At 31.1% G+C, this 22093-nt stretch overlaps 1 protein-coding gene across 1 annotated transcript; it reads right to left on the reverse strand.

Moving 5' to 3' along the window:
• Positions 1–4034: 4034 nt before the first annotated feature.
• Positions 4035–21754, reverse strand: LOC140039291 (uncharacterized). The gene is made up of 30 exons (XM_072084896.1): positions 21688–21754; positions 20646–20771; positions 19838–19963; positions 19245–19487; positions 18762–18872; positions 18320–18442; positions 17842–17961; positions 17345–17473; positions 16854–16988; positions 16462–16584; positions 15965–16087; positions 15338–15466; positions 14533–14775; positions 14278–14412; positions 13847–13972; positions 13458–13589; positions 13155–13264; positions 10076–10316; positions 9776–9916; positions 9543–9668; positions 8674–8786; positions 8034–8211; positions 7632–7725; positions 7401–7435; positions 7108–7195; positions 6736–6776; positions 6184–6503; positions 5956–6045; positions 5503–5637; positions 4035–4921 (listed from the first exon to the last, which is right to left on the reverse strand). Exons 1-29 carry the CDS (start codon positions 21752–21754, stop codon positions 5506–5508), a joined length of 3900 nt encoding a protein of 1299 aa, XP_071940997.1. The 3' UTR covers positions 4035–4921; positions 5503–5505.
• Between the last annotated feature and the right edge of the window lie 339 nt (positions 21755–22093).

Here is a 22093-nt window from a genome sequence, read left to right on the forward strand (position 1 = left end):
GCCTATATCCTTAATTTACTATCTTTCATAATAGTAAAATAAACTGTAGCCTGCTATACGGAATATTTCTGAAAAGTTTCCAGTATCAGGAACCATGTAAAACAACACGAGATTCTTACCAGACTTACTTACGGTCAATCACAGAACCAATCAAAGAAAATCAGGTTTGTTGTCTTTAATATCCATACTTTTTAAAGCTGTTTTTACCGTCTACTGGACGAGTGTTGCCTGCTGATGGGACATTATGTGACTGAATAACGCAGACAACACATAATAAGCTACCAAAGCTAATTGTGACAACAACTGTTGGTAAAATTCGGACAGGGGATCTTCCGTTGTTGATTCATATGCTTTGTCATTACGATATGAATAGCTACAAATGTTAAAATAGTTTTAAAAACTATATCTTTTCGTAATAAATGACAGTATGATTCATGCGTAGGCGTTCTCAGACAAATATAATAATTTATATTAAATTCTTTTCAACGCCTACTGTAAATCAATGAATAGGCCTACATGATTACGTTATTTCCAGCGTCTTTTTTTTTATTATCATCGACTCCAGTCGAACATGACGTGAAATATAGTGGACACACTTCCTAACATGACGTCATTCAACCATTAATTCATCAATGGCCTTCATTTTATTCAATTGTATTCATTTTCTATTTTAGTAAAATATGACACAGGATAGGATACCTTAATGTAATGAGATAAATGACAAACTGTTTTGCATTATGCGTAAGAACATCTAGGTTTAGCCACCTCTTAATAACTATATTAATTGGGAATTAGAAAATTAATCATCATTAAATCAAGCCTAAGTATATACTTAAGTCAGGGTTAAACTCCATATAAATAGTTGAGGTTAAAGAACAAAGCCTGGAGCCAAATAGAACGATATATTTGTTTTGTTTTTGACGTCAATATGATACTTGACATTGAATCGACCCTAGACTCTTTTCACCTTACTTATAACAGGTATTAAACATCTAATACTGTAATATATTCCAATTAAGAAGTTACAAATTAATATTAATTGAAGAGTATTAGTTGCTTGGCCGTGCGACTATCAATATTTTTCTCTGGAAAATTCTATATTTAACTACTGCAATTGCAATGTATTATTCAACCAATGGCTAGGTTCTATTTTTCTAAAATTATATTTAAATGTATTAATTGTAGTCTATTAACCCTGTAATTTACAGCTATAAAAACATCGTACTATTTAAACAACGCGGTTTATATCTTTAAGAACATCACTAATAAAAATAAAAACCATAAAATCACCAATCACAATAAAACAACCAATTGATGGCAGTATTATAGATCAAAACTGTCTAAAATGCCTAATGCTTGTTCTGCCAGCATTTAAAATATACAAACGTTGTATTGAGTTATAACAATAACACTCGGTTCCATGTCCTGGTCGAATGATAGGCTTATTATTTTAATCATTATGTTGACCAAAACAAATTACAGAAAGAGATGTATTAACCGTTATAACATATTTTAAAAATAAACTCCATTAACTCATGAATTTGTTGAAATTGTAGACTCTTCTTTGGTCTGGGACGTTTGAGATCGCACACCAGCTTGCATTGGTTACGAAAAGGTACAAAACGCTTGCAGACTTTCGAATAGGGTACTTAGTTGGTGGGATGATCTGGTGTGGACAGACAGCAGAACCGGGAATAAACTACCAACAATGCCCAAGTTACCGTGGATGTCATTTTGAAAACATGTTCGAGTATTACTCAGCGGCCTCTGCAGTGGTATGCTTACTATTATTGTTTCTTTAAAAAAAAAATCATCATTAAGAACAGGATGATAAAATTGACTAGCTAACGCTTCTCCGTTTAATTTCCTTAATAAGCCCCTGATTTCTCAACACCCCTGATGCTTGTGACTTTGAATGATCATTGTCGTCATTTCATCACCATCGCACTTTCACCAAAATAATCTAAAATCAACATTATCGATTGGCAATGTATTAATTTGAATATTTTAAATTACATTATAGCTCGCTCGGCAATCAAGTGGGTATGTTACTGTAGTCTTAAATGGAACCCGAGACAGTGCCTTTCAAAACAACAGGTAGGCATGTTAAGCTCACGTTCACGATGATTTAAAGTGTATGTTGAAAATGTATTGTCCCTTTGACTATATTTCGAAAAAAAGTGGGTCATATTAAAGTATGATAATAGTTATTAACTTTTACTAAAAATTAGTCGAAAAAAAAAATTTAACTAAAATGCATACGTTTTTTTGTTAAAAAAAAACATATCTCATAATGCAACGCGCTTGTTTGGCTACTCTGTATGCATAATCATAAAACTTCTTCGCGACCTGTGTGAAAACACCTTCTCAATCGTGACGAGTTGTAAACAATCCTATTTAGCAACATGCATAATGCATACTCGTGGTTTGATTTCTTGGTTTACTTTCGCCGACGATTTTCCAAACAAAATGTAATCAAATTAATTTACCTGTTAATTACGTAAACTTGTTTTTGGCTTAAATTTTCGACTTAAAGTGAATAACTTTAATATTACTTTGATTTGGCTAATTTAAACCTTCATTTTTTTTGTGTTTCAAGGGACAATACATCTTTAAATTATAAACACTACACAAGTTTACTAGTATTTTATGTAACTATTGATGTTCTAAAATGAGAAGCACCGTTGTGGCATGGATGAGCGAGAGACTTGGGCAAAGACAATTTTTGTCACTTGAAAGTGCATGAGAGACTTTAGAGACACATCCTAGACCGCAAGACACTAAGTTCTGCGAATTAAACATTAATTATTGATACTTGCAGTGAACACATATGCAGCAAATGTTACCACACATACGTACTCTGACGAACTTTGTAGCATTTCCAAACAGCATAGATTATGATTGATTACCATATCCTGTTTTGAGTTGTAATGTGTCTGTGATCTTTTACAGTATATTCGCACTATCTGAGCTGCCAAACCTAAGGCAAGGCTACGTAAAAGGAATAAATGTTATCGTTGTCCATGATCTTGGTGGCGAAATCAAGTAAGTGATAATGTATTGTGTTGATTTATGTGAGAAGGACGTGCAATATAGGCTATACCATGTCTATACTATACTGCTAATATATAACATGTATTTAGGCTAAGCATACACATTTTGTATCATTGCAATTATGCAATGTTCAATGGTTATGTGCAAATACATTCGAGTATTTAAGAAAAGACTTTGCAGATAATGTTTCGTACATTAGTGCATATTTTTAAATAATGTATAATTTTATTATTATTAAGAAAAGTTAAATGGGTGGGGGGGGGGGAGGGGACTGTTTAACCTATAATGAAATACAGTTCAGCTGAAAGTTAATCAGGTTCTAGCTTCGTGGCTTTGTAGGCCTAATGTGTGTAATGCCGGTTATTACACATTCATAATAATATTACGATGTAGTGAAATATAAAGTCCTCCAGTACTGGAACAGTATATTGTTTCCAAATGTTTAATAACAACTACTTATGAAGTTTTGTTATAGAATAGGACATTGTCGTAGGATATGCTATTTAAATATTGAAGATAATGAATATATTATTTAGAGAAAGATGTGGTGGAGGTTCCATTGCCGTTTTAGAAGATACTGTTAAACACTATGGATTCCAATATTCCTGTGTTGATGATCCCGAGTAAGTATCTTAATTTAAGCATATTAATTGTTAAAGTAAAGTTTTCTAATTATTCATAAATAATACAAGGGATTGACGATATAGTTATTTAAATACGACTTTGTTTCTTCAGTGCATTGGATCGCCACCTAATCTGCAATAGTTTATGCTCCGTATTAAAATAAAATTAAAAATTTACGACATGCAACCTTTTTCCATTACAGCGAGACATTAAATCTGCAGTGTACTTCCAATCCACATGCACAATGTACAAGGAGGATAAACAAGCGATAGTGGTTATAAAAACCATCGAGTTCTATACACCTGGTTTGCAAGGAGTGTTTTTTATGATACTGAATAAACAAATGATGGTTTCAACCCGGATAGAGGGTGTAATTTCCCTGCTTAAACATATTAAATGGTCCGTTTTGTTTAATCACAAGTAAGGCCTAGTTTAACATTATAACAGCATACAATAAGAACAGCATACAACTACTTAGGTTTATTGTGAACAGACGATATAACAGAAGTTATTAGTTTGTTCTAAAAATATTATACAAAATTAAACTGATAAAAACAGTAAATGGTGGTTTATTTAGCACTGCCATATTAATTTGTTTTTATTTACAGTATAGAACCTCTTCTTTGGAACACCCCTATTCAAGAAACACCCTATTTAGGGGACACTGTCAAATAATTACACAATTCTTTCATTTGTGTAATACAGCTCCAATTATCTTTCAAGGGGTTTCCATTCTGAGAATAATGTGATAATTAGTTGTATATTGGAAGAGGTTGACAAAATAAAAATTAAATTTTGAAATCAAAATCGTCTTGTTGTCCGTAGTTTATTTCAGAGCTTCTACTTCTATAATTCAACTTTCTAAAGTTACAAAATATTATAAAACATAAATATCACAATACTAAAAGCGCTAAAACCTAATTATAATGACATACTGTACAACTACTGATTCAACTGAAAGCATTCTTACGGTTTTAAATAACTTAGTTGACATTCAGAACATGAAATGAAAGCAAAATCTAAATATATGCATTGCTATTTTGTTTGCAATTATGAATATTTAGATAAAAATAACGTTAATTGTCTCAGAGGGAGGTTCCAAGATGGTTAACTATCTGACTTACAAAACTGAGTAATATTCCTAATAACTAATTGTAAATTGTTTGCGTAATATGAAGCAAAGAAAGCATACTTAAAATACATAATTGATCAGTGCTCTTTCTTGTTTTCTTTTATTTCAAATCTGAAAATTAAAATCAAAATTGCGTAAATTAAATAGGAAAAATAGATATTAGCTTTGTTTTTTAATACCACTAAATTTTTGTTTGTTAGTTACTGATAATTATATTACTTTATATCAAAGGTACTGTGTATCATGCCTTGTACCATGGGAGTGTGGTCGTTGCACTCATTGTAAAGAAATATATAGGCCTACATCACATAAGAAATCTATGCACAGATATATTTCCAGGATAAATAACCAATGGTTGCAGTAGCTGTTACAAATGCCGAGGCAGTTGAAAATTCAGAGGTAGTTGCAGATACAGTTTTAGATGCAGTTGCAGAGGCAGATAAAGTTGCAGATACCATTTTAGTTGCAGATCCAGGAAAGCTCAAGGCATGTAACTTTCAATTAAGTTCTTAAGCTCATATTACATCTTTTGCATTATATTTACCAAACTTTAGGAAGGGGGCAGGCTGGAAAGAGATGCATGATGCGACTGTAGTTTGTATTGTTTGCATTTCACAAACAAAATTATGGAAATTCATTTCTGCTAATTTTAAATAAAAGATAATTGTTAAAATATAATAGCAATAACATACTCATCACAAGTAATTGTGTGTAAGATTTGTGTGTGTAGTTTGTACGTGTTCGTCATCTCCTAGACCTGCACGTGGTATCTTCACTGATCGTAACGCACGGCTATAAGCTTCAGGGTCTTCTGTACGAACAGTTTGCTATACAATAATATATATAAAAAAAGTACACAGTGATTAATGATGTGATGGTCCCAAAGGAAATTACAATTGAATACCAATACAAAAGAGATTCAGAGTCTCCGTGGAATCTGTTCGCTATTAAATAAACAAAGTACAATGCTTTATTTGATTACCCTAGTCCCAAAGGAAATTACAAGCTTTGAAATGTTATTGTCTGTTGTCTGTCGAAGTATACAGTAAAAGTCTTTAAAATTGTTTTTAAAAATATCACTAGAAAAGTAAAACAATCTTTTCAACTATAAAAATTACTTACAAAATATAAAACAAAAAAAATACCTCAGGAATTGTTGTTCTTCGAAAAAAATCAGTAATTGGCATTTTGGTAGTACCTGAATATTCAATTAAAGATCTGGCACGTACATGCTCCTGTATATTACAGTTTTCAGAAGAAAAAAATCAGAATTTTTGTAAAAAATGTCATTGTCACTTAAGTATACTGTAATAAAATTAACCTAATATCACGTGACACGTGACATGATAGTAATGTTTACAAATGTTGCTTACATTTAAATGTTCCGATTTTCTCATTTTCCCGACAACCTCAGCTAAATGTTGCATTCGTTCATGATCTATTGCACCCACAATATGAATATTATCACTACCACTAGTACTCCTGTACTCCCAGTCAGCAGTTGACGAAGCATCATCAAATTCAGCAAAATCATTATCGTATGAAGACGACGATGTTCGTTTTCTAGAGTATTCTCTTTTACGAACAATGAGGTAATAGATAATAAGAGCAGCTAAGATTGCAGCTAGAAGGGAAGCCAGCACAATAAAGGCAACAATTATGCCTAGTGATTCGTCTTCTTCTTCATCTTTTTCTATTTAAAAAAACATACTGTATGTCTGAGTCTGGATATGAATATTAAAGTAAACAAGCAACAAGAGAACAAAACACTTTAATTAGTAGCTACAAAAGGCTTAATGTAAGGCTTATATAGAGCTTTGTCTGTTTTGTGAAAGAATAGCCATATTGTGTTTGAACAGTGATTCAATTTGCTATATATTTTGCAAAAGGCTTGGACAGATGAATAATAATAATAAAATAGTTACCCTCAGTTTCACAATATGTTCCATTGAATCCATTCGTGCAACTATAAACAAACAATAATACAAGGAATTAGGTGTTAGGAGTTTGATAAAAATATGCAAATCTTGTTTTTATATCTTTGTGTTTGCCATATACAATAATAGTTCATTAACACTCTCTTGATAAGAAGTCATAATATGTGTTACATGGCTACCATGAGTCTATTGAGTGCTTAGTCACAAATAAGTTGAAACTTGTGTACAAACCTGGTGAGGTTTTTTGTTAAAATGGATAAAATGTTTAGTACCACACACTTTATATTTTGCTCTATCAAAATCTGAAATTTAATATTTAATATTAAGAATACAATATGAAAATGAAATAATTATATTTACTTGCAAAAGAAATTATCATCCTCAGTAGGATAACAAGTTCCACCATTCTGACATACAACACCTGAGCAAGAATTGGTAACATTTTTTTCTGAAATAAAAATATTAAAAGCATTAGAGTTATAACAGTAACAATGATAAAAACATTACTGAATGATTAACTGTTATGGCTTCACTGTAAGACTTGTTATTAAATTGTGTCTGTTTTGTGAATGGATTTCCACATATTTGGACAGTGATTAAAATTGCTATTAGTAATAGGGCTGACATATAATGAATAATAATATAACAGTTACCTTCACAATATGTTCCACTGAATCCATCCATGCAACTATAAACAAACAATATTACAATGAAAAGTTAGTATTTTGATTTTCTGGTTCTTTGAGTCTGGATGTTTGTAGTGTAAACATTTTAAAAATTATGTTTAACAAAACTTGTTTAGAAACTGATCAACCTATTGTAGGGATGACCTTTATGATAACATTATTTTTTACCACACTTTTATTAAGAAACATAGTATTTACTGGCAAATCTTTACAAAATCATCATTGGCATCAGCAACACAAGTTCCGTTATTTTCACAGTCAACACCAGAGCAAGGATCAGTAACATTTAATTCTGAAATAAAAATATTAAAAGCATTCCAATAAAAATGTTGAAAATAAATACTAATAAAAAAATTGTGGTTAAACAGAAGAATTAATACTTTTATCATTTCAATTGTTGTCTAAAATAAATAATAATAATCAGAGAGCTGTTAACTATTTTGTTTGTTTTTTTCAATTTATTAACAGCTTTAACAGCTGTGTTTTATCTTTGTTTTTGTTATCAATATCATGTTTTTCTTCTGTTGTTCAGTAGACCTTTCTTTTTTCTATCGCATATGAATAAATACACTACTTTGATTGACAATAGTGTGAACTCACCTGTAGCTGTATTGCTAATCAAATCTTCACTTTTGTTCAGATACAAGATTACATCATCTTCATCTATTGATGAACTTACATCAAAGTATACAGTATAGATACCAATCACACTACCCTCTTTAAAACCCAAGACCTCATTACCTTCATATGTAGTTTCATTTTTGAATGTTTTGTCAATCTAAGAATAACAAGTATCATTTATTAGTAAATTACTACCTTATTAAGTATCATGTAAAAAAATAATTATGCAAATTTGGGGTACATTTTTGCAATACTAATTACAACAGACCAATCATTATGTCAGAACTTTTGTAGTAGCGAATAGTAAATCGTAGTGTATAGGGAAAATAGATACAGTATACAAAAACAGTTAGGCCTATAGCATGATTATATAAGACTATAAGACTTTGATTCAATATAGCCTAGATTTGTAAATGAAGTTTAAATAAAAACGATATAATAAGACATCACATTAAATAATTTCTTGGTTTTTAGCAAATAAAGCAATTTTCAATACAATAAAAAATGTATTTGTGTGTTCAAAATAAGTGCATTATTGAGGCTGTTTGAACTATTCTTATGTTATTGTTTTACAAATTATAAACTAATTTGAATAAAAAATAAAGTTACTGTAACATACCGAAATGGATAGATTTTTGGATAACTCCTTATATTCGTCTGAAGAATTATTGCTTAGGGCATCTTTCCAGACTGCATCTTTCAGAGTAGATTCTGTTCTGAAAGTCTTTACCTCTATAACATCAAAATTAAATATAATATTTAACAGAAGAAAACAACTAGCACTTTAAGCATATTGGTAATTCATCTGCGTCATTATGCATGAAAGAAAAGATCAGCATGACAGCTATTTAGGGTGTCCACAGTATCATTTTAACATATATTTTTCAAAACGTTCACAATATAAATAATAAATGTACAAAAACTACTGTACTAAATGTTCCAATCTAATATAGTTTATTCCATTGTGAAAACAGCAGACAGTAGCATAGAATGAATTGTAGTGCTTAAAGTTTTAATTGCTTTTAATTTGGGATTTAGCTTTAAAGGATCAGGATCAGTACTTTTGGCAAATTCTCGGTACTGTATCTATTTCCGAAGTATCATAGGAATATTTGGTATTACAACAGTACATTATCTAGTAGTGACCTAAAATAATACAGGGTCCACATGTGATGTAAATGAGATGCTGTATTACCATATGATATGTTGGAAATGTATAGTATGTGGAGATACAGCACCGGGAATCGACGGTATGTTCAGAATAAAGGTAAAATCATTAGGAAGTATTTAATTAGGCCATCATTGATTATACCAGTATTAAGCTCTGTCTACACTATCAAACTTTATGTGACGTGCCCATATATGGATATGATGATGTCATATTTAACATAACTAATCATATTTGGGCGCATCCCATTTTTTTTTGTGAAACTAGTTTGATAGTGTAGACAGAGCTTGTTGTATCAAAGTATGGATTCTTGAACATACCTGTACAAGTGTGTCTAGATTGATAAACATATCCAACATTACAAGAGCAATAATAGCTCCCATCTTCATTTACACAAACACTTTCTTTAAGATCACAGAGGTTGTCAGCTCTACACTCATCTTCATCTATTACATTGAAAAAGACAATTTAAAAAATATTATTTGTACACTATACTATAAAACATATTAGTGTTCAATGACAATTCAACTACATCATACAAAGCACATCTTACCCTCACAAATGGTATTGTTACCAACATCCGTGTATCCTTCTTTGCAATCAGCACATGAATACTTAGCATGTCCCTCAAATACACAAATAAGATAGTTCCGTTCCAAACAATCATCTGTATCTTCGTTGCATGGATTTATAACTAAAAAACAAATATAATACAAAAGTTATGATGGAGTTTATTTCATTGCTTATAACGATATGCACTATAATGCACTATAAAAGTGGATCTTTGAGTTATGAGTTATTTTTTTAGCCTTATAGGTGTCTTAATCAAAATATTATATATGAAATGACAAACCTGGTTCATCAACGATTAAGCTACTGCGAACCACATAGCTATTTGGAAGTAGTATATTGTAATCTTTACCCGTCAGCCCATTCAAAAACAATAGCCTTGTCTCGTTGAGTGTGAGGGAAGTTTCCGATATTAAATCAATGCGGAAGGTGACATCCACTACTGAATTGTACAGGACATATGACAAAACTTGTGTGTCCAAATACTGATCTCTTTCTATACTACGGTTGTACAGGTCAAGAACCTATTTTAAAGATAGACAAATTATTGGAAAACAAATCTATAAAAAAGATGTAAAATTTGAATTACTAGAAATGCAAAAATTGGTTTAGAATCCTATGGGCTTTTTAAACTACCATTATGGATCAATACAGGATGGTATTAAAATAAAGTTAACATAACGGAAGGGATAGCTTTTTAGATAGCTCCTTATATTCTTCTAAAGAATTATTGCTTAGGGAATTTTTCCATTTATCATCTTTGAATTACAATGGTGCATCAACACAGGAGGGTATTGCTTATTACCCCCACACCCCACCCCCTCTCAACACCCTAAACCCTGGCCATTTTCCATCCATTATACCCCACCACCCTCAATCACTCACAAAAACACACTTAAATGGCCCTTAAAAAACAATAGCTTCATAAAACTCTGACTACAAGTATTAAATATTTATTTATTTTGTATTGATTCAACTTCTCACTAACACTGTTAGTAGGTATCCCAATGAAAAAATTCAGATTAATTTTTTTACATTTTCTTTCAGTTAACCATAAAGAACTTAATGTAATTAGCATTTTGCAATTTAAATGATTGAAATCCGATTACCCGTTCTAAAGTTATGGTTATTTAAAGTGGTAAAAAAATATACGATTTTTTGCCTAAAAATGGTGTTTTTTGCAGTTGAAATTGGAAGCATTTTTAAAAGGTTATAACTTTTACAATAATTAGTTAAAAGTTTTGAATTTTGTTAAACCTATAGATATCACAGAGTTGTACAACTCTATTTTTTTTGGAGCCTCAACGAAACCTATTTTTTAAATTATTGGTCCGCAAAGTGGTAGGAAAGCATTTAACGCCCATTTTTGCTGGAATTCCCTAAAAAATGAAAAAACTGCAATTTTTCAATGATCTGTAACTTTTGAACTACTGTACTAATTCATTTAATTTTTTTTGTACTTGTTAGAATGTAGTGTATATTTCATTAATAAATATATTTTAAATGTGTATATGAAAAAAACAAATTTTTTTAATGGTGAAATTTAAAATTATAAAAAAAACAAATGAAAAAGTATGTTAAAAACGGTGTGTACTGTTTCCTTTCTTTTACACTAATTTTCGGTAAGTGTAATTATTAGAATATTTTAATATACTTTATATTTATAATTTCAATCATAAATACTATTATATATAACTTTTGAATACGTAAAACAAGATTTTAGGCCCATATGATTATGACACCAAATCTAAGCCGGGCTGCTAAGTAAGATATGCTCTTTTTAAGGCAAACGCACAATATGGGTCAAAATAAACTCATTTAAAATAATCAATGTTAATTAAAACAATTAATTGTTTACCTGAATAGTATATATAACATTATAAAAATTGTTTTCTTTTCGTATTATTACGTTATTAAATTGAAATACGGAGCTAAAGTTTAGGCCAAGTCACGGCTTACTCGCGATCAGTAGTCGCTCCCGTTAAAGTATTTCGGTCGCAGTTAATGACTTTCGGCCGCCGTATACAGAGTCAAATGTAACGTTGGTAAATTAGCTTAATAAATTTCCTCGGTACATTTTAACCTAACGCATTTGCATTGTATACTTGCATAATAAATCTTCCGCACATTACATCAATTTTAAGTTGTTAAATTAATGTGTAAAACCAGATATTCTACGACGGAAAAGGACATGTCAATCTCCGACATCGCTGCTGTCACACATCTCGCGTCGAGCCGGTCGACCCCGAGCGAGGAAAACTAAACAACGTGTTCAAAATATGGAACGTACCATTCGCTGATAGGGTGCATTAATGTATTTAACGGAAAACGCCACAACAAACACGCGCGTATTTTAGAGTACAATATTTTACTCACTACAATATTCACCGGATTATAATGGTTGGATCTTTAAAATTTTGAACGGGATTTACGCCTCATGCACCATTTTAAAATGTAGTTCGCACAATTACCATGCACAATACGTTTGTAAACTATGTTTTATCGATTTCAATGTAGATTTAGCTATAATTTAATACCAAAATCCATAATATTTTTCCATAAACGGTGAATCAAAATTGGATTTTTGTCACAAAAATTGACTTTTCGTTACGAAAAACCTATTTATAGAAGACGATTTTCGTATCAAATTAAAGCTTATTTAAAGCCTGATAACATACAACAAAAATTAATCCGCTAGCTCCAATGGTAATCGAGCGATCGTGTTTTGAAAACTGATGGGGATTTTCCGATGAGGTTTTCAACGCGCGGAAATCGGCTCGACGGGATTTTAGAACCGTTTTAAAATCGCATTTTCTCGGCAACTAATTCATTAATTTTAATTATAAACACACTTATACATAGATTAAAACAAGTACTTTCAAACAATATAAATTTTGTAAGTATTAATTAAGATTGAATACGATTTATTTAACATCAAAGTCATACTACTTTTTCGAATTTCGTCAATATTTCAAAAGTGATACCCCTCTGTGCGCTTTCATTGGGATACCTACTGTTAGTGAAGGATCGGGACCAACAGGTGGTAAACACCTCTAAAACGGTCCAGTCCCAATTGCACAGTTTCTGTGTGTGACAGTGGCTGTGTTTGTGTGGACTAGTACACCGGGGTAGCCCCCTGCTCGTCTCGAAAGATGTACTAGGTTCTTTAAAGTGCACATGAGCTATGTGTACACTGGACCTACGGTTTATAGTCCTTATCCGAGAAGACTCGTTCTACCACCAGAACCATGGAGCGAGTGAGCCTCGAACCCTTGCCGATGTTATGGCTACGTAATTACGGTTCCACTGTCTTAACCGCTCGGCCACTCACTCACTCAATAAATATTACTGTCTGTACTCACATCCTTTGCTAGGCCTGACTTAATTGTATCCTCATTATCGATTTTTGCAGATCCAACTTTGTTACCTTTTACATCAGTAAAATTAACACTTAATTCTTGGGTAACCACAACTAAAACAACACAATTAAAATAATAAATACAAATACAATTAATTAAAATAACAATTACTTTATCATTACACAATGTTGTATTGCAGTATAAATGAAAATTACGATAATGTAAATACAGTAAACAGTAGAGTACTAAAATATATATCAAGAAATTACTGCATATTTAGTTATATATTATTATAGTATTACAAACCTGTACATGGTAAATTTGCATTATGCCGATAATAACCGGTTTGGCAAATACACATATAACTACCAATTGTATTGTCACACTTTTCAAAAATGGTAGCATTACAATGGTTGTTGTCTTTACATTCATCAACATCTGTAAATTAAAATTCCAATATTAGTAATCATATTCTAATGCTCAGTTCTAAAATTCTTTGTGCCCTAAAGACAACAATAATATTATTGTTATAAATAAATGTATTCATATTTGTAATTTAACAACTGGGTTTCTAGCTCAGAAATCAGGTTACAGGATTCATACATCATAAGGAGCAGATAAATTATTATAATTAAAAACATAATTATAAAAATTAAAACATTAAAATATTAAAAATTAATGGTAAATAAACTTACCAACACAATATGTGCCGTCGCCATTAAATCCATCTTTACAACCACATGTATATGAACCATCGATGTCTGTGCAATTGGCATAATCATCACAGTCATTCAGAGTGTCAAATGCACACTCATTAATATCTAAAATTAATAATTGACAAGAAAACAAATTGTGTGTTACATACAAATGTGTTTTTCAATTTATTTTAAATTGGTTAAAATATAACAGACAATACACATTAATATTCAAACATTAATGGATAGAATTAGGTGCAATCTCAAATTCAGTGAGTAAAACCAACCCCTCCTCCTTTCAAATACCAGAAACCACTGATTTGTATAAATCTGACAATTATAAAAGTACCATAACAAACATACACTTAAAATTCAATGATGTAGAAAAGATAGACAAGACATTCACTTGTTAACACCTTATATAAACTTACTTTCACACTTGCTTGTTGCATTATTTGCATCATAGCCATCATAACCCTCTTTACATGTACAATAGAAACTTCCCATAGTGTTGTTACAATTAGAGTTTTCAGGACATGACGATCCTTGTTCACATTCATTTGTGTCTGATCGTAAAAAAATATAAAAAATCGAGGTACTAAATTACAATGTTATTCAAGTCACTCCATGGCCATATATCTGGTGGTACTTTGCTACAAGTTTTTTAGAAAAAGGACTTTACTCACCGATACAAGTGTCATTTTCATTTTTCTGATATCCTGTAGTACAGTTACATAAATAAGACCCAACTGTATCAATACATTTGGCATGTTCACCACATGGTCCAGGGGAACGAGAACACTCATCATAGTTTTTACAATATGATCCATTACCATAAAAACCCTCATTGCAGATACAAACAAATGAGCCTGCTGTATTTTCACAACTGGCATTTGAGTGGCAAGGTAGTTCATCACACTCGTCAATGTCTGTAATTATCAATTATAACAAATATTCACTAACAATACAAAATAAAGGAAAGTTAAACACACTAATTACAAAAGCATAAATTAAATTGTTTCATAACATTGCTTAACATTAACAGTTAGTTTTAGTTATCTGTAATGTGCCTTGAATTTTTTATATGGCACAATATAAATGTTTATGTATGTATAAATACAAATCTATGGAAAATAGTTGTTTGTATCAAATCATTATACTGTAGCATAGAATAGAGCAAAAAAGATTTAAATTAACATACATAGACAGATAGAAATTCCTTGGTGTTTTACACACAAAGACATTAGACAAAAAGTCATTAGATTAAATGGGGTCCTTCTGGTGTTGTATTGGGTAGTAAACCAGGAGTGTATACTAAATAATTGTACGATACTGTTGCAGCCAGGTGCAGTTCATTGCATGCTAAGTAAATGCAGACTAAGTAAATGTTTGGTTTAACTACACTGCATGTCAATTAAATAAGATAGGTAGAATAAGAGATGCAATTGTAATTTGACTTTTGCATTGTTGGATTGCAGTGTTAATTATTACCTGTACAATTTTTTCCTTCAGCGTCTATTTTTCCATATCCTGGCTCACAGTTGCATGTATAATTTCCTGGTATGTTTTCACAAACACTGTAATCGCCACATATGTCCACTGAATTACACTCATCCATATCTATATATGGTAAGATGAAAGGTAAAATCTAGTTGCATTGTGGGAGTAGGTTTCCATACATGTTTCATCCAAAAAATTACTGTGGTAATAATATGAAGCAGCTTTGTGCATTAAGCGTTATATAAGTGTAGTTAATGCAGTTTCATACAAGTGAATTATCATCATCTGATGATGATGATGATGATAATAATAAGATTTATACAGCGCACATATCCACAAAAGTGCTCAAGGCGCTTGTGAAAACCATGAAACCTTAAACCTAAATACTACTGATCATCTATATTTGGTAATCAATGTCCAGTCAAAATATGCATACGATTTATAATTTCCAACATTATTGCCACCATCATTATTATCATCTCTTTATTCTCATTTCTATTCTTAAGTTACAAGATTTGTTTGCATAATTAAAATAATCAGAACTGAATAAATATCATTGTCTGTACATAAATTGCTCTATTTTTGGTCAGTGTTGTAGACATAGTGAATTGGTAGTACCTGCGCATTCATTTCCACTCTGTATAAATCCAGCATTACATTCACACTCATAGGACCCATTTGTATTAACACATACGCTGTTATTAACATTATCGCACTGTGAATTGTCGCATTCATTGATATCTGAGAAAAAAAATGATATCAAAATATAACATTCTTATAGGGCCTATATAAAATATTTTTTTTCATTTGGGGAATATTATGTGGAAGTAGGTTTGTTAGCAACTGTAATACTACCCCATCTGTTTTTAACAGATTTGGTACATAATGATAATCATGCCTCACTAGCACCTTAGTGTAAATAATGTATAATGTCCACAACTTTTTTTAAAACACTGTCATTGAGAAATTCATCTGAATCAAAAATATAAAGAAGTCATCTTATAAATAATACAGTATTATGTTGTTACGATTAATTGACATTTTAAAATGGCGAAATATAGGTCCCACACAGGATAGGATATTTCATAATATACTGTCTGGTGTGTTGAGCTTACCTAAGCAGCCATAACCATCACCAGTGAAACCAGCTAAACAAGTGCAATTGAATCCACCAGCAGTATTCGTACAAACTGAATTACTTGAACAGTTGTTTGTACCATCAAGACATTCATCAATATCTACAATAAAAAGTGTAATTAAATGATATATAACATTTGTGCAAAGAACAAGATTAACAAACAAATAAAAGCACTCAGAAATTGAGTGAAGTATTTGGCAAAATATTGCTACAGAGGGCGCATGTTGATATTTCAGGCCATGTTAAAATAATACACATTTTTCTTTTTTTTATTGTAAAGTTATTAATGAATTTCAATAGGCATGTTCTCTAAGTATAATTTAGGAGAACTTAGTTGTGAAAATAACATCTGTAAATAATTTATTTTACCACTGCATGTTCTTCTATTTGTTGTGTCAAGACGATATCCTGGATAACAACTACAAGCATATCCACCTTCTTCATTTGTACATGTCATATCACATGTATGATTAGCATGATCATTTGGTTCACATTCATCAATATCTGAAAACATTTATGTCAAGATTTGGTGGCATGAAGATCAAGAAGCAGTTGTCCTGTATAATATTCTATACTAATACTTTTTTGGTTTCATCCCTATTAAGGCTTTAAAACTATCATGCCTTACTGAAAAACAAAAAATAGTTGATTGGCAAATGGATAGCAGTCATTTGGACAACTGGAGAATTCCTTGTATAGTATGTTTAATTTATTGTAAACCGATAACTATTAGTAAATGTTTTTTTTTAAGTGACAACAGAGAGACAATGGGTCACCAACTTACCTGAAAAACATTACTAGGCCTGAATTTTATTGACATGTAACAGAGAAAAAAGAAGGAAAGATAAATGTAACATTACCTATACATGTTTCATTTGATGGGTCAATCATGAAGCCTTTGTTGCAGTAGCATGCTTCTGTGTCATTCAAAAAATAACATAATCCTTCAGAACCACATTCTTTATCACAGGTTTCATTTTTTTCTGGAACTAAACAATAAAAAAACAAATCATATTTTTATTTTACTATTCAACAATTAGATGGTTATTAGGTACACCCTAGTTAGTATTCTTTAACATTTGTAGTTTCTGCTACAAGTCTAAAGGCATGCTTATTCCATGTTAATAGAAATACATAGAGTTTGACTTAATTCCATTTTTTTGGTAATACAAACCAGAAATAGTTATTCTTATTAGCAAAAAGGTCAGTGCCTGAATAAGAATGCTCAATTATATCACGACCACAGGAAGTGAAAATACAACAAATACAACTCATTAAGTCTTAGCATCATAAACAGGACAAATCATTCAATGCAACAGGTTAGTTATTAATCTTATTTATACAACTAAATACATACCATTGCAAGTATTGTCAGGTTGAAGTTCAAAACCATCTGAGCATGAACAGAAATAACCAGGGACCTGATTTTCACATTTCTGAGAACAATTACTAATATCAAGATAGCACTCATCAATGTCTGCAAATTATAGTAAAAAGAATTTGAGGTGAAAAAAACACTGTTACGATACTTCTAACATGTGACTCTCTTGAAAACTTGAATTTATGTTAACCTTAATTAATCTTTACCATAGTTTAGTGAACCAAAAAAAGGTTAAAAATAAAATGTGTTGATATTAATAATATTGAATAAATGAAAAATATACTCATATTCAATAACCAATTTGTTATTGATCTAAACTCTTGGAACACATTTATTAGGAGCAAAACAACTCGGATTATTCTCATGTAATTAATAATAAAATAAGTCATAAACAAAAACACTGAGGAAAAAAAATGTGTACATGAACAGCAATAAGAAATGTCACGTTACTGACCTATACATTGGTCATCGTCCTTCATGTATCCCGCATTGCAAATACATTCAAATGACCCAGGGACATTGTGACAAGTTGCAACATATCCACAGAGTGTAGAATTTCCAGAACATTCATCATAATCTAAAAGTGTATAATATTTTACTTTAATTGAGCAGAAAACAATCAATTCAAAATATACATTATTCATTGAACTGATAGTAGTAAAGATGTTTAGTTAAGTGTTCTTAATGCATAAACAGTTGGTTATTTTTTGTAGGAATGCGGCACACAAATGAAAATTGTTTTTGTTCTTTGTCAGGTCAACTGTTCCGAGTAGAGAAGATTAATTTAATAAATATTAAAGACAACTAAGGCTGTAGCGAGAGGTTTTAAAAAAGACGAGGCGCTTTGTTCTGGCTACAACTCTGAACAATTATTCAATTTTCAATACTATACATACCAATACACCCCTCATCTTGATAATAGAAGCCATCATTACATATACAATCACCAGAGTCTTCATAACATGTAGAGTAAGCTGGACATTCCTTTGTTTTGCAAATGCTAATTTCTTAACGTGTAGACAAATATTCATATTGATTAGAAATAACCGAAAAAAACAACAAAATAGTTTGTAATGTGTTCGAAGATATAAAAACATTATTTTCCATGATTACAACAATTGAAATAAATTAGAACAATATTTGTTGCAACTTGCGATAAAAACTTACTTTCGTGAATTTTAGTAGGGTACAAGCTTATGCCAGGGTGAGGGTGATTTTTGACTGGACTATTATTTAAGGCGAAATTATTTAAATATGAATTAGTATCATTTTGTTTGTAAAACACAAAATCCATTTGACATACATAGTGTCTGTAGCCAGATTAGCGTCACTTTTTGGCATCACTGACAGGTCAAGTAATTTCTAAAAGTATAACTTACTATTGCAAATCTTTCCATCTCCTTCATATCCTTCCTTACAGGTGCATGTAAATCCACCAGGGGTGTTAGAACAATTGGCATTTTTGTGGCAATCATGTGTCAAGTCGCATTCATTGATATCACTACAAATAGTTTCGTTTTGCGTATAACCAGATTTGCATGTGCAAGTATATGAGCCTTCAGTGTTGGTACAGTCCGCGTTTGTGTCACATACCTTAGTGGCAGTCTTACATTCATTGATATCTGAAAGTAATAAGAAAATTTTAGTTTAGTGTTATGGTAATTTTCAGTATATGTGTTCCAATCATATGTTTACTGTACTGCACTCTGGTAAAAGGACTGATCCCCTTTCAATTTGCAATGACAATCGACGACACATTGATTGACCTGACCTAAGTTGGTCATCGACCATCGCAAACCCAAGCGCAGTGATGATACCGATAACTTGTTGCCCTTTCTAAAAATTGATTTTGACTTTTGTATGACTGATATCCATGCCTGACCCACATGAATACATTGTAGATCATTTTTTAATGTAGCATTAACCAAGGTTATATGCAGTTTTATAAACAAAGTCTTTCCAAATGCCTTACCTGTACATGTCTCTTCATCTACTTTAAAGTATCCTGTTCGGCATTCACACGAATAAGATCCAATACTGTTTTTACAATAACCTTTCTCATGACAGGATATGCTATTGCTACTACATTCATCAATATCTAGTCAAAGAAAAAAAACCAATAATAGATAAACAAAAAGCAAAAAACTATTATACCATACTATAATGTTTTGGTTTCAGACGTTGTGCCAAATTTATTTCAAATTATTATAGACTGGTCACATTTTCACATATGTGGCATATGCAAGGGAAATCAGACATATTATGTCGAAATTTTCAAAATTGAGATTTTCACAAAATACTGAACCTACATAATCTTACAAGATTTAAAATGCTGAAAAAATATATTTATACCATGTCTACTTCGAAAGATACCTAAGTCAAAAGTTTTGGCTGTTACAGTCAGTGTTTTGAGAAAAATGCTTTTAAAGCTAAGTTAAGTAACAGGAAATGACAAATACACAAAAAAAATAAACAAGGCGTTTAAGTTTACCTCTTAGCAAAATGGTATTCTAATTGTTTTAATTCAATGAAACTTCGCAAATTCGTTTATTTACTATTGTTCTATTATTATGCAAAATTTCAACTGACAGGCCTGACCTGTAAATCATAAACTAATTTAGTTTCTGCTTTGTATCTGGGATTGAATCTATTAAAAAAACAGTTTTTCCTTCAATACTCATATCAGAACTTATCATAGTTTATAATTGTTTAAAAAAGTGGCTACTACGTCTGAAGATTAAATTGCATAGTGGAAGTATAATAACAACATTCAATCTTACCACTACATACACTTCCATCTTCCTCATAGCCATCATTACAAGTACAATGGTATGATCCTTGTGTATTAATACACTCTGCATTTGCAGTACAAATATCGTCACTCGCATCTAAACATTCATTTATATCTAGAAGAAAAGTTTTAAATAGATAGAATTAAAATAGAAATATAATTTCATTTCATTTCAAAAGACATTTATTTTCCTCCATAACAATACAATACAAAATAACATTCAGAAATGCTAAGGTAAAATAATAATGAAAAAGATTGTGGATGGACGTTATTATTATTTTTTTTCAAATTGGCTATGGAGGAAGGCATAATCCCGACAAGATGTGGAAATCTTGATCTTGGTATGCCTATGCAAGTATAATGAATATGTTTCAAGTTTCAGTTTCAATTTATTTATCGAACACAAAAAGTAAAACAGGTGATAAAATAAGAAGCATTGTGAACGAAAGGAAGACCAAAAAGAGCATAGGTCGTACCAGATGGTCACCTATTGTAACAGATGGTCACCTATGTGTATAATAGAGGAAATAAAGAGAAACAAGCATGACAAAAAACGCACACACAGGGGAAAAAAAAAATATCAATCAATTTGTAGGATCAGTAAATAAAACTCAAAAACCACAGTAGATCAATGTTCAGCAGCATAAATCAAATTGCGACATTCGATTATTATCTTTTTAATAGTTTAACATTAGGTGTTGTTTAAATTTTTTGGAAAATAAAGTAATTGAAACAATATTTGTAATTGGGGTGGTAACTGTTTATCATTGATGGACCAGAGTATCTAATACTGTTTTGAAACTAATTGGTGTTGTGGATAGGTATATCAGTGCGTTTAAGGAGATTAAGGTTGGAAAATAAATGGAAAGAATGGGACCACGGTGGAGCGCCAGATATAATCCTGATAGCCTTCTTTTGTATTATTTGCAGTTTAATGAGGTGACAGTAGCTCAAATAAGGAAGAATGAGGGAGCAGTAAAGGGTTTAAAGAATATTAAGGGGTACAAATGAGGATAACCTAGATATGATACCAACGCTTTTTGAAGCTTTATTCTCTACTTCTTTAATATGATTTTTCCACGTTAGATTGCTGTCCATTTCTACACCTAAAACTTAGCTGATTGTCATGGTTGTCTATGGTAATTTTTTTGGCTGATAAGTCAATACATTTTAATAGTTGTGGGGTCCCAAAGAGGATGAAGCTACATTTTTAATGATTGAGAGAAAGTTTATTAGCGGCAAATATTTGGACAAATTGATCAAATTGGAGTTGACAGTATTGAATAAGGATTGGACATTTTTGTTAGAATAAAGTACTGTTGTATCGTCAGCATAAAGGACAATTTTAATTAAAAGTGATATAATAATAAAAGTAATAATTCTGCTTTATTTTCAAATCTGTAAATAACAACATTTTATCCAAACCTACTTAAAATG

The sequence above is a fragment of the Antedon mediterranea genome, chromosome 2, assembly GCF_964355755.1.
Source record: "Antedon mediterranea chromosome 2, ecAntMedi1.1, whole genome shotgun sequence".
Taxonomy (NCBI): Eukaryota; Metazoa; Echinodermata; class Crinoidea; order Comatulida; family Antedonidae; genus Antedon; species Antedon mediterranea.